We start from the raw sequence: 13,377 nt of genomic DNA, 5'->3' as shown, positions 1-13,377 counted from the left end.
ATATTAAAGAAATAATTAGAGAGTGGCATTAAAAAACTTTTATTCAAAAAATGAATATTGTACAAAACAAAATTTATCTCTTTCTTAATAAACAAATCAATGTATGAAATGTATGGAAATATGGAATAAAATATGCATTAAATGTAGGGAATTATATATGGCTTATCATAAATATATTAAAAATATGGATATTCGAAACGAATTATGCTTTGCCAGTTTGTCATTTGTCATTCTGCAGAATGCCTAGGAAATGTATGAAATCGTTTCAGACACTGCATGCCCATTATCGACATCTTATAAAATGACCAGGTATTCTACTATAGAATGCCGGTAACTGTATCATACATTACCGGCAACACAATATGTATGAGATGGATAGCACCAATTCTGTGATGTAGAATTCCAACATCCTGTCCCAAGAATAATGATGGTTACTTTATCAAGACATGCTGGAGCTTTCTTTCTTCCTTAGATCGAGAATACGGTGTTGGAGTCCCGTCATATTTGACCAGGACGAGGCCTCAATTGCAACCGTTTTGCTCTATATTCCTTTTTCACGAAGTGAATAAGGAGAAATAATTCAAAATTTTAACTTCCATGAAACTGTGCTATTAACGTCCTGTATTTGGTATATTATAAAACTTCTGATGTACAGTAAATAATTTCATTAACTTAGCCATCTAAAGAAAATGAATCACTGCAATAGATCTGAGCATAAACCCCTTTTAATATTCATATTTTGATATCTGTTGTGCTATAAATATCACGCGCATAGGCACGTTTGAATGCCAATGAAACATTATGCTAGTTATAAATTTCAGCAAAAATATTTCCCAGCCTATTTTTTAATAATTGCCTCATAAGTTATTCCATAATCCCACAATTCTCTTCAAACATCCATTATGACCGTATATTAATCACCCATGGAGTAAAAAGCGCGAAAGATAACCATTGCTTTTTTTTTCGATGAAAAGCGAAAGAAATTCACAATACTCTATCATGAAAAACTGCTGCTTCCTGACATTGCCGCCATAATCTCTATAGTGGTTAACGACGTTGACTGCCAGACCGATGGTTCGAATCCGGAAGAAGTAAGAGATGTTTGTAAGATGTATCTGTACTGCATGAGACACTTACAATGTAAGTTCTTTCGAGCAATTTCCTGGTACGACAAGCGGGGGTAGGAGACCTTCGAACCGTCTTCCGGCGTGCTCTCTATCAGAGTTGGGGTGAAATTGCCCAGTTAATGTAGTAGGACAACACCTGTACTACTAGCGGTGAAATTCCGGCGTCTCACCCACTTATACCTGTACCTGCCTCTTGATTTTCAAAAGCAACGAAGAAAGCTCCGATACAATCAAGGTGTATCAGAAGCAACAGTTAAAGCAGTATAAAAATAAAGTGGAAAGGTTTTTGACACTTCTTTCTCAGATTTCATACTTGTGATGCTTTCGCCTTGTGAACGCTTTATTTGATCGAATACTGCTGATAATTAGATAAATACTCCGAATTCCATAGTTTCGAGATCTTACCGCAGATTTCATTCCTGAAGCAATAACTTAACTTATATGGAGTACTTAGTCTCTTCAAAGGAATTCTAATAGCTATGGAACTTTAATTGCATTTAAAACAAAAATTTTAATATTGCTTTTAAATTATACAGCCTGTATAATATTTTAATTGTTGTTCAAATTAACGTAATTGTTATATTTATTAATTTATTTTGATACTGTAAACGTGTTTAGTTTTCAGTTTTGGGGGCGGTTACATTACATTATGTTACGTTATGCTACCAAAACATTTCTCAATCTTTTACGCTAACAAAGGACTCCATTCGATGTACCATGGGATCATTAATTTGTCTTTTATTTATAACTACATGTGCTTAACAAACTGAGAAAGTCAAGAGCAATAACAGAATTTTTTTTTAAAATAGGTTTATTTTCTTTTAAAAAATGTATCCCATTGTTAATTTTATTGTCTTTTATTTATAACTACCCATTGTCTTTTACTTATAACTACATGTGCTTAACAAACTGAGAAAGTCAAGAGCAATAACAGAATTTTTTTTTTTTAAATAGGTTTATTTTCTTTTAAAAAATGTATCCCAATGTTAATTTTTGTGATTATTTTTACCGTTACTGCAACTAAGGCGTCTTAACCTGTTGAAGAAAAGACATGCTTTTTCAATACCGAAGTGCACTTTTGCCTTGATTGTTGATGACCAAAAAGGTACTAAGTTTGAACATCGGCATTAGTGTACCAGCAATAGATATGAGTATTCATGGTGCCATCTATCGACAAACATCGCCATTAGCAAATCTAAAAGCTTTCTTAAAAAAATTTAAGAACTCTCCCAAAATGAACGGTTCTTATTACCAAATACAGATGGCGCCAGGAAACCAAAAGGCTCTAGACACGAGGTCACACGAAATTAACTTTTTTACCGCCATCGTATAATTAATAAAAAATGTTTCTAATATCGCATATTAATTTCAAGGTGGAATAATAATTGGTTTTTCTTTAAACCGTTTCAATTAATAATAATCTTTGAATGATGGTGTGGTGTGTATTTATTTATGGCAAAGCACACTAGGGCTATCTGCCTAAGAGGAGGGATGCCTTTCGTGGAGGACTTTCTAAGGGAAACTGGCTCGTATACACGTTACACATGGGGAAAACCACGAAAAACATCCATGCAGCCAGCCCGTTCGCGGGATTCGAACCTCGGACCGAACTACCAGTGTTCAGCGACTTTACCGCTCGGCCGCTGGTGGGCCTCTTTGAATGATGGAATGACTTGTATGTGTAAAAATGGTTTTTCATGATAATGAGTACCTTGACAATTGCTAATAATATTTAAGGCCTTTTTTTAGACTCTTAAGATATTTCTCTAAATTCTTCAAATAGTTTGTTATAGTTATTATGACACTGAGATGTAGAAAATTGTATGTAAAATCTGCTACGATTACAATAAAACTTCTGAGCTATGAAAACAAATAGCGGTTATGAATTTGAAATATCTAATGGTTTAAATAACCATTTCTGCTAAATTAAAAACAGAATAGGTATTAATATTATTTTTTTAACTCTTTTTTATTATTTATTGAAGAAAATTTTAATTTTCTCAGTAAAGTATGTTAGTTTTAAGTTTGCAAGGAAACTATTTTATCCGAATTCAGAAACTGGATGATTGCACACTGGTTCAAATATATACTCTGCTTAAATAAATTTAACTGAATGTTCGCGTTCAAATAAGTGATGTATCATCTACATCCATTACATGCTGTGTGTCAGTAATCACAAATGATATTCCACAACATGAGAGAACTAATAATTAATTCTCATTTCTACCTGAGGCAAAAGTTTCCTGTTAATAATTTAACTCCAGTTTACTCTTCCTAGAATTATCGCAATGCGAGATGTAAATATGAGAAGGAACTGTACTTAATGGAATAATGTTCCGCTTGGATTCTTCATGAAAATAGTGAAACTTTTCATAAAAATATCGATATTTGCTAAATAAATTATTTATTTAAATAGTTTATATTTATTTATAAAACCGAAGGAAATAGCATTCTTCTAATATTTATTTGCAAAATAAGAAGCATTAAGTGGTGCAACTATGAAGTATCTTCTTTATGAGACTGCACTAAAAGAGTTTTTAAAATCAAAGGATTCCATATGTAAATTTATTGAGATAAAAACTAATTTTATTAACTAGAATAATGTTGCAAATATTTTTAAAATTTATCGTGTATATTATCAAAATTTTATCGGATAATAATTTAAGGGTATTCTAAGTTACAAAAGTTCGATATATTATCAATAATTAGAAAGATAATTAAGGATATTGTACTACATCGAATTTGGAAAAAGATTAGGTCCACCAATGGCCGAGTTGCTTAACGCTTGTACTTCGACATTCATTCGACTCCTGTCAAACGGGCTAATTGTATGATTTTTTTCATGGTTCTCCATATGTGTAACGTGCATATGGGGCCAGTTTCATTTAGAAAGTCCTCCATAAAGACATCCTTTCCCTTAGACAGGCAGCCCTCGAATGCTTTACTGTAATCAAGCAAGCGAAACCAAGCCAGACTAACCGGGATATATGTTATTTGCTGCAGCATGTGGAAGATAAAGATCTTACGTCTCCTTGCAGCGGCAATTCTTCTCAGTTTTCTCAGGTTGGGTAGTGGTAATTATCTTCCATAAACAAGGTAAATGACTTACATAATGGAACGTAACGTGAGGTAATATTATAAAAATTCAGAAAGATTTCAGTACAAACATTTCTAATGCTTTTGACAATGCCAAAAACTACGGAGACCTATATCTCATTACTTATTTGATTCAAAATGAACGAATGAGCGATAAAACGGGTTTTTGATAAAAAGAAAGGCATGCATAAAAATAAATTTAAAAAAAAGAAAAAGAAAAAAAACTTAAGTTAATAACTAAAGTAGATGAGTTTCGTAATTTCTTCCTCTCATCCCCTTATTTTTTTCTGCACACACCAGTGGCTGAATGGTTAAGAACGTTGAATGCTAGGAGTTCGATCCCAGACAATAAACGTTGGATCCGTTGAACTTATGTGTAAAGTAAATATGAGACAGTTTCTCTTAGAAATTCTTCCACAAAGGCATCTCTTCCCTTAGGCAAATAGCCGTCGCGTGTTTTATCAAAGTCAGATAACCTAATTTAATCTGCATTTTTTGTCCGATATGCTTCTGAAATGAAATCACAGAACAAATTGCGCTTTTAAGAGAGGATTATGTTAAAATTAATCAATATTTTATAACTCATAAGTTAGCCTATGTAATGACTATTGAGCATTTACATGTCTAATAAAATTTAATTTGCGTCCTTCAAGATCTCCCAAAGCCGTTTCGATTAACTATCATACGTTATAGGTCACTTATTACATTCAGGAGAATACTGACATGTATTAAGCAAACACCATATTACATATTGTAAAGGTAATTCAGTTCAACGTCGAAACCAGTACGCAGATACCATCTACTGAAGTGTGTATACACTTTTCTGACGTACCCTATATTGACAGAATTCGAAAAGTTTCCCGGGATTTGCATTGAAGATATTCGTTACATTGAAATCCAGCACGTTTGGTATACATATGTTATGTAAACATAGAGTTGAAGACAAATTAATCTAAATATTAATTTATTAAAAATATCCAAGGTACTTATTTGCCTCAAGTACCAAATATTGTCTATTCCATTATTAAAAAAGGTTTACAAAAATATTACACGCTGAAAATAGTTTTCTTTTATTCTTTTAAGGTGACGGCAAGATTTATTAAGAAACGAAAGGGCCAGCTTCAAACTTTTGACAACTGCCAGAGATTTATTAGAGAAATAATGTTCTACTTTTGCCTAATAGTCCCATCTACTACTCATTCGCTAAGGTGACTTTCTAAGCACCAAAAACGACATCGAAAGTTGAAATGTAATTTATGACCTACCAAAACACGAAACTGGACTTTTGGAAATTAATTTTTTTAACTTTTTCCTTCAACTTTTGAGACCAGAAGAGAGAACTTTCATTCTAGCTTTTAACGCTTTTCTTTAATAAGGAAACGACTTTCCTCATCCATACCATTTTGATAGTTTACCTCTACAAATCAATCCTCATTCCACAAATATTTAACTATTTTCAAAAGTGATCAAAATAATTCATATAAGATTAAAGATGAAAAGAAAATATAACGAGGATACTGATATATCTAATACATTCCTTTAGGCATTCTAATCATTATGAAAGTTTCTAAGACCCAAATTATTAATGCATTTCTAAACTCTCTAATTACTGCTACCAACAATTAAGCGGCCAGAGCCAAAAATGTTGCAAATTTGGTTAAAAGTGTTGTTATTTGGATGTGGTTTTCCTCATCTGTAGCGTAAATAAGGGAAGAATTATATTAAAAAGTCCTTCATAAAATTGTATCTATTTATAAGCTTCTGCGTTAGCAAATTTTGCTGTAATTGAATAATGTGATCGTTCGTTCATTTATAGAAACTTACAAATTAAAATTTTATATTTTTATTAATGAAACTTAAAAACACTTGAAAAAGTTTCACTATTTATATTTTAAAGAAAAAATTCCATCTAACCAAAATAAAAATTTATTGCCGAAGCAGACAGCATAAGCACTTTCAAATTACACCAGTATATTATTGTTTTGCAGTGTCATTTAAAATAATATGTGCTTTAAAATATTTAGTAGTTTTCAGTATTAACAAGTTTTATTAACACTCATATAAACAGATAATTAGTAAAACGATATGTTTTGTGCCATATTTTCCAGAACTTCTTTTGACTCTTTTATCAATATACTATCGTCTGAATTCAAAACATCATTTAATTATAGCAATAAACACAGTAGCAACAATGTAGATAGGTACACCTTCATACGTTTCATTTTAAAATTTTATTTAAACTTCAGGCTATAGGCTTTATTAAATGGCAGTAATGAAAGCTATTTCTGTTTAAAATGAGAATACTTTTATAACGTTGTGTGATTTTATTTGCAATACGTTTTTTCATTAAATTTCGATTCATAGAATTCGAAATCTGTACTTTTTCTGTTTAATTATTCATCTAAATGGGATAATAATGTTGCCAGGAACAGACTAAGTATATCAATCTAAACGGAGAATTAACATATATGTGAAAGTACCACGTTATAAAAGATCTGTTTGAAATTTGTAGTGGCCCTAATGTTTCCACTTTATAACAGTATTTTTTGTTTAAACCACTTTTCAAGAATTTCGCTAGAGCTTGATAAATCAGACTAGCATTTGGTTTTCATTTATAATATTTTACTTCATTTGGGCTACTCGTTTACTGAGTGAAAAAAATTCAATAGAATTAATTTTTTAGAAATAATCTTGGAAAATAATGCTGAGTGAACACAACGTAATGAATAATTATATAAGTCTGGCTAAGGTAAAAAAACAGCTGTAGTTAAAATTATACAGCTAGTGATCCTAATGTCCTCATTCAAATACGATTCAACTCATTCAAATGTAAAGACGTCAGAACTAGACATGCTCCTTACTTTTCTTATTGGTGCCATCCTTGCAATAGTCGGTAGCATAAGTAGAAGGAATTCAAAGATTTTTTAAAGTGAATCCATAAGATATTATTATAGATTTGCTCTATAGAATCCATCTTTTCACCAACAGTTTTCGCTTTTCTTTTTGACATAGTTTCGAATACTTCTTCGAACGACAGCGCAACCGTTCGCAAAAGATCTATTGAAACAGACTATCGAAATTTCGCAGTTCGGCCCATTTTTCTCGCTTATACTTCCGGATAAATGTTCACAGATTAGTTTTTGATGTAGAGCTGAAGGGTGAAAGGGAAAAAAATTAATCGATATTCCAGCAGAGCGAATAATCGATGAACGTCAGAAAAACGTTCTACGGCACCTGCAGCCCTAACGCGACTATCTCTTGAACACGTGGATAACTTTTTCCCTTTTTTTCCTTTTTCTTTTCCGTTTCACTCAACTTTTTCCTTCGCATGCCAAATTTTTTAGGGGAAAAAAAACAATGGTAGCTATTGGGTACTTCAGCTATTCTGTCCATCAATGAAGGATGAAACAAAATTAGTTCGTTCCAATTCCGAAAATAAGAAATTATTACAGGAATGGAAAGTTATTTCTCCTGGGTTTAGCAATGTTTGCTTCGAACGAATATTGCTCGAAGTTATTTTTTCGCATTAGTGATATTTGAAAACTAGTTAGATCAAAAGATACACAATGAGCTTTACTTTGCTCTCAGTCAAACATAACTCGTATGAGGCTGAGATACGGAAATCGCATCTACCTTTTTTTTATTTCAATTGCATTTCTCTCATCACTGAGTTTAGTTTCATCCATTTTATGTAAGAATTTCTATATGCTGAATGTTCCTCATAAAAGATTTCGTGTATAAAATTTCTATATAGCTTGTAATAAAATAAATCAAATATACAGTTTCCAGTCTTAAAGGAAATTCCTACATTTAAGTCTGCCTTGCGTGATTTGATAGCTGTCAACTCTCATCAGGTGATAACTAAAATTTTGATTTCTGTGAAAAGTAAAAGAACTAAAGCAAGAAAATATTCGTGTCTCCTCCCAGAAAGTAGAATTTTTTTCGCATCTAATAAAATAAATGCATTTTAGTAGATGCTTTAGCATTTTATTCAGTTATTTGCTTAATTTACAACTGAATGTAAATTTTACGGCTCAGATAATTATAGTAAAAGTTAGAAACTTGACTAGTTTAACGACATAAAATGTTTTATGCGTACTTGAAAGCAGTTTTTATTAATGAAAGAATATGTTGTGAGAAAGTGTTGTGCTCTTAATGAAGCTACGGTTTAGTCTGACATCAGTCACACAACACCTGTTGTCGTCAGCAGATAAATTTTTCATTCCAAACTTTTATTCAAAATTATAACAAAGGTTTTTTTTAAAGTTATTTTCTAAATCAAACTCATTTAATCATTGATCTTTTTGTTCTTTATTCATATAAAGACGGTCACTTCAAAAGACAATTTTTTTAAATATATTTTAGCAGCAATTTACCTTGTAGAAAACCTTTGAGAATATATTACTCACTGAGTTCGAGGCTAACAGTTGCATGAACATAGAGTTCTGGGCAAACGAAGCCGGAAGGCACAAGACACTGACAAAGGATATGGAAACGTCAAATTAGTCATGTACTGATCCAAATTAATGTATTATGTGTAATGAATATTAATTACGTTTTTAATTAGGCATAATAATCATTGTACAGTAAATACATTCTTTTGCATGTCAGTTTAATGAAATACGCAAGATGAATGTTATTCTTAAAGGTTCGGTAACGTACGACTTTTACGGACAGCTGTGATGGGTTCCCGCCTCCTCAAAAAAGTCCCTTTGTAAAACTGAATTGGAATGGCGTTCTCATTCTTTAGTGTTATTGGTAGAGATGAAATAAATAAGTCAAATTTCCTTCTTGAATTTTACTTCAATTTTACATTTTTTCTTTCTTTATCTATTGAGGAAAAAGCCCTGTGAGAAATGACGCCACAGGATTTAGTTATCCGTGCTAATCAGCTCGATTTAAGCGGAAAGAAAGTCAGCTACGACGCTCAGCTCGTTTTATCATATTCTAATACTAATAAAAATTAGTTGATTCATAATGATAGTTAACGGTAGAATATTGCAAAAGAATTTTTTAATTATATCAGAGCTGACCTAAGTTTATCAAAAAGCGCTTTGTTTGGTCAATATTTAAGAATGTCCTATAACAAAAAAAGAGGGTAATTTAAAGACAGCGGTAATATATGTTTCAGATTATCGCTTTCGTACTGTTACAGGTTAAATAACGTTGAGATTAAACGTAAGATTACACATGTAAGAAGTTTGAAATGCCATTTTAAACATATACTTCTTCAGAACATTTGGATACTTGAATTATAAAGGGCAATAAAAGCTGAGGAGAACTCTGAGACTAACCATTTAAAGTAACATGTTCAGAATGTAAATTAACAACTTTCAACCAGTTTTTACTAATATTTTTTGGAATTTTAAATAAATCCTGTATATATCCGTAAGCTGCTCAGAAGTATATATATGAATCTGAAAATCCATTATTAGTAATAAAATTAGTTTATCTTGCAGCTGGTGACAATAAAGGATTTCAAAGGCTGCAGTGTGGCCTCTTTAATCAATTTCTGAATTACGTCATTCAAGAACGAAATGCTTCAAAAATTAAATTTCCTACAGAAAGGTCCGCTGTATTATATTTTGCCTAAAAATGCATTATTTTGTTTCAGACAAAATCTGCAGACAATGGCACATTCATAAAGGACGATAAGAATCTTATTCACAATGTTACGTGTTCCGTACAATGATCAAATATATTACATCATTTCGTTATGCTTCAACCATAATGAGTAACTGTGTCGTATAATCGTCAACAAGTTCTCTGCCATATAACCATATAACAGTTGGAAAAAACAGAATATCTTTTAGCAATATGGGTATAAAAAAAATCTTTTCCTTTCTTATCACGAAACGTTTGTGATACCTATATCATTAAATGATAATTTTATGCATAAATGGCGTGTTTATATGTACCTATGGCGATCCACTACTGCAAAATAACGTGTATACTTGTCATTATTTAGACTACATTTCTCAAAATAGCACAATAAGTGTCAACCCATTACACTTAATGCTCGCTAGTTCTAGCAACTTACCGTAGGATATGTGAAACTCAAATCGCATGTGATCAGTTTTCTATGCCCCTCCGTCCTTTTTGGAGGGAGAAACGCTTTGATTTTAAAGTAACAGTCGAGCGCATTCGTATTTTTTCTTAAATACAGAGGTTGTTGGCACATTCATTTTTGGTGATATTAAGAGTACTTAAAGAAATTTTTTACTTAAAATTTTTATGTTTTAAATGCTCTCTTTGATAACTCTTATTCTTCAAGATCTTTCTACACCGTAATTTCCAAGACAATAAAGTCTCTTATAGTAACGGAAGATATATTTTATCCCATTCCTCTTGAACAGCTTTCCAAAGTCCAAGGAGGGTTGCAGGTCGACGTCTGGACAGTTCAAAGCGCAAAAATTAATGGGTATAGATTTAGTATAGATATAAGTGAATGGTATGGTCTTGATACCAGTTTCTTGTTAATTTCTCTCCAGGGAATTAACAGTTGATTTTTGACGTGTGGTTGCTTCCATTGTCTTGATGCAGTTCTACTGATTGACGTCACTGTGGATGAAGAGAAGGCATTTCCTATTAATAAATTGGGCATAAATTATGTTCGTGATAATATGTGTAGTTATTCTTAAAATTTTTTACCGTTGTCTTTACTTTTAATTTGTCGTAATATGAAAAACCTGCAACAATCAAAAAATCCTTTAAAAGTTTTCTTTATATAGTACTTTGAACCATGTTTTAATATATTTTTCTCCTCTTTGAAGATAATAAATGCATCTCTTTTTATTGAAGTTAAACCCAAGATTCATCTATTATGACAGCACTTTTCCATTTTTCTCCAGATATATATTTCTCATAAAGAATTCTGCAGCGCGTTCTGCGTTTAGAGATATATCATGGAGAAATCCGATGCACATTATGCTTTTCGCCTTTTTAAGATTCAAATCAGCATTAATCACTTTGTTTACAGTTGACACTGAGCACTTTAAAGATTTTGCATCTGTCCTCTGAATAGGCTGAATTCTTTAACAATGAAGATCTTCTTTGCAACGTTCGAAACATTCCGTTTTTTCCTTGGATATGTTTTTGGAACAATTTTCCCACTTGAAGCGACGTTTTTTCTTTTTTTGTTCACAGTTTTACCAATCCTAAATTTAAATATCGAAACCCCATGGCTTTCACAGCGCTTTTTACTTCCTTGTAAGAAGGAAGGAAAAGCGAATTTCAGCTTCTTCTTCCCTTCTTCCCAGTTTTTTGTCTTTTGGCAGTAATCGACGGAACTGAATTTGTTTAATTTTATTCCCATTTCACAGATAATTTCTCATTTTAAAATTAAATACTAACAAATTTTCTTCAAACAAAATTTTCATTGCACTATAAAACTTCATATACAGAATAAAAATCTTTAAATGCATTGCGTTCAAAGAAACAACGTATTTTAAAAAACGATTATTGGAGGTTTTCAGACATTAAAACACACACACACACACAAGCAAAAAAAAAAAAAAAAAAAAAAAAAAAAAAAAAAAATCATAAAACTCAAATGAGAACTTATATTTTAAATTTTCTTCAAGTAAAAAATCGTATCTAAAAATGCAATTAAATGTTTTTATAGAATAAATAACAAACACGCAGATTAGCTTCAGATACATTTGCTTACGATGCACTTACTCAAATGATATATGATATATTTTTAATAAACATCGGCACCTATTTGAATAGCACCACGTACAGTACGTTTAACTTAAAAATTAAATAACCAGTAACACATAATAACAGTTTTTACCTATGGGCAGCAACACGTAAACAAATAATCGCAGTTAAAAATGTAAATGCCAAAACTAACCGATTTCATCCACTTCATTATCCATGTATCCGGGGACACCTGGACATACGCACTTGACTGGACACGGAGGACACGTGATTGGTTCCTGAGTTGTTGTTTCGATAGGCGTTGTGCTAGGAACTGTCAGGCAATAATAATGGTCAAAATAAAACAAATGTAAAAATCATAAGGTAATTAGTGTTAGTGTTTCTAAAATTGATTACAAACAATAATATTGGACAAAATAAAACAAAAGCAAAATTAATAAGATAACTAGTGTTAGGATTTGATGGTGAAAATAGTTAAAGGCACGGACAAGTTTAAAAAAATCAAATGAGCAAATATGCATGAAAAATTATAATCAAAATAATAACGTAATGAAAATTAAATAGAAGATGTACTGTTCTGTGTAGCAATATTATGGTACTTAAAAATGTGTTCAACAATAAATAAATGAAAAAAAATGTGTTCAACAATAAATAAATGAAAAAAAAATGTGTTCAACAATAAATAAAGTTTAATTACCATTTTAAATTCTCATGGACTTCGCATGTAAGTTACAAAACATACCTGAATCACAAATACAAAATTTAAGACTTTAAACCAATAAAAAAAAAAGAAATTAGTTTTGATTTTTTACGTTAGAGCTTACACTAAATTTTGTTTTACAAGGGTTTAGTGTATTTTAGACATTTTTTAATGTCTGAACTGACTCTTGTGAACTTTTTCTTGTAAAAACACGCTTTCATAAGCTTAAAAGTTTTTATGTGTTTATTCTTAAAAAATGCTGTTATTTAAATTTAAGCTTGATACCCTTTCGGGCTCTCTCTCTCTCCTTGTATATTTACTAAATTTGAATGACAATATCTTTTACACGGAATTTAAAACAGCTTACTTAAGTACACACAGAAAAAAGAGAGGAGTTTTATTTATATGCCTTTAACAAAAAAACTTAGACTGAGTTTAAAAGCAAAAATAATATAATCCCAACATCAGTACAGATCCACTTGCTTACGAATAAGATTCATATGTCTTTGCATGTTTTATAATGCCTTGGTATTCATGGCACAAAACAAATTTGAGAAATAGACTTTTGAATGTTTAGATAATGCTTTAAATTATTTTAAAAATTAACGCATTTGCTGATCAGTCATTCATTTTAGACCACATGTCAAATAGACTACATGAGAATTAAAGGTAGTCTATAGCTAATCTTCATGGATATAGATATAAATTTGTAGATCATTATGGACATATCTTGAATATAAAAAGTAATAATCTTTTATATCTTACTTAGTTATATGGATTGATATACACTAT

At 31.2% G+C, this 13,377-nt stretch overlaps 1 protein-coding gene across 9 annotated transcripts in view; it reads right to left on the bottom strand.

Annotated features, from left to right (window-relative positions):
* LOC118188395 (semaphorin-1A-like) overlaps nt 1-13,377 on the bottom strand; it is a 905,788-nt gene that overhangs the window by 15,583 nt on the left and 876,828 nt on the right. For 7 of the 9 annotated variants that reach the window (XM_035358817.2, XM_085818328.1, XM_085818327.1 and 4 more), the window contains one exon: nt 12,079-12,198. The exons of the other annotated variants lie outside the window; for them this stretch is intronic. In XM_035358817.2, coding sequence (XP_035214708.1) covers nt 12,079-12,198 — 120 coding nt within the window. The remainder of the gene's footprint in view (nt 1-12,078; nt 12,199-13,377) is intronic. 9 annotated transcript variants of the gene reach the window in all.

This window comes from Stegodyphus dumicola, chromosome 6, assembly GCF_044657685.1.
Source record: "Stegodyphus dumicola isolate Sdum_Otavi_A_Nest chromosome 6, ASM4465768v1".
Taxonomy (NCBI): domain Eukaryota; kingdom Metazoa; phylum Arthropoda; class Arachnida; order Araneae; family Eresidae; genus Stegodyphus; species Stegodyphus dumicola.
Note: the sequence above shows the minus strand (reverse complement) of the source record. Positions and strands in the feature narration are given on the sequence as shown.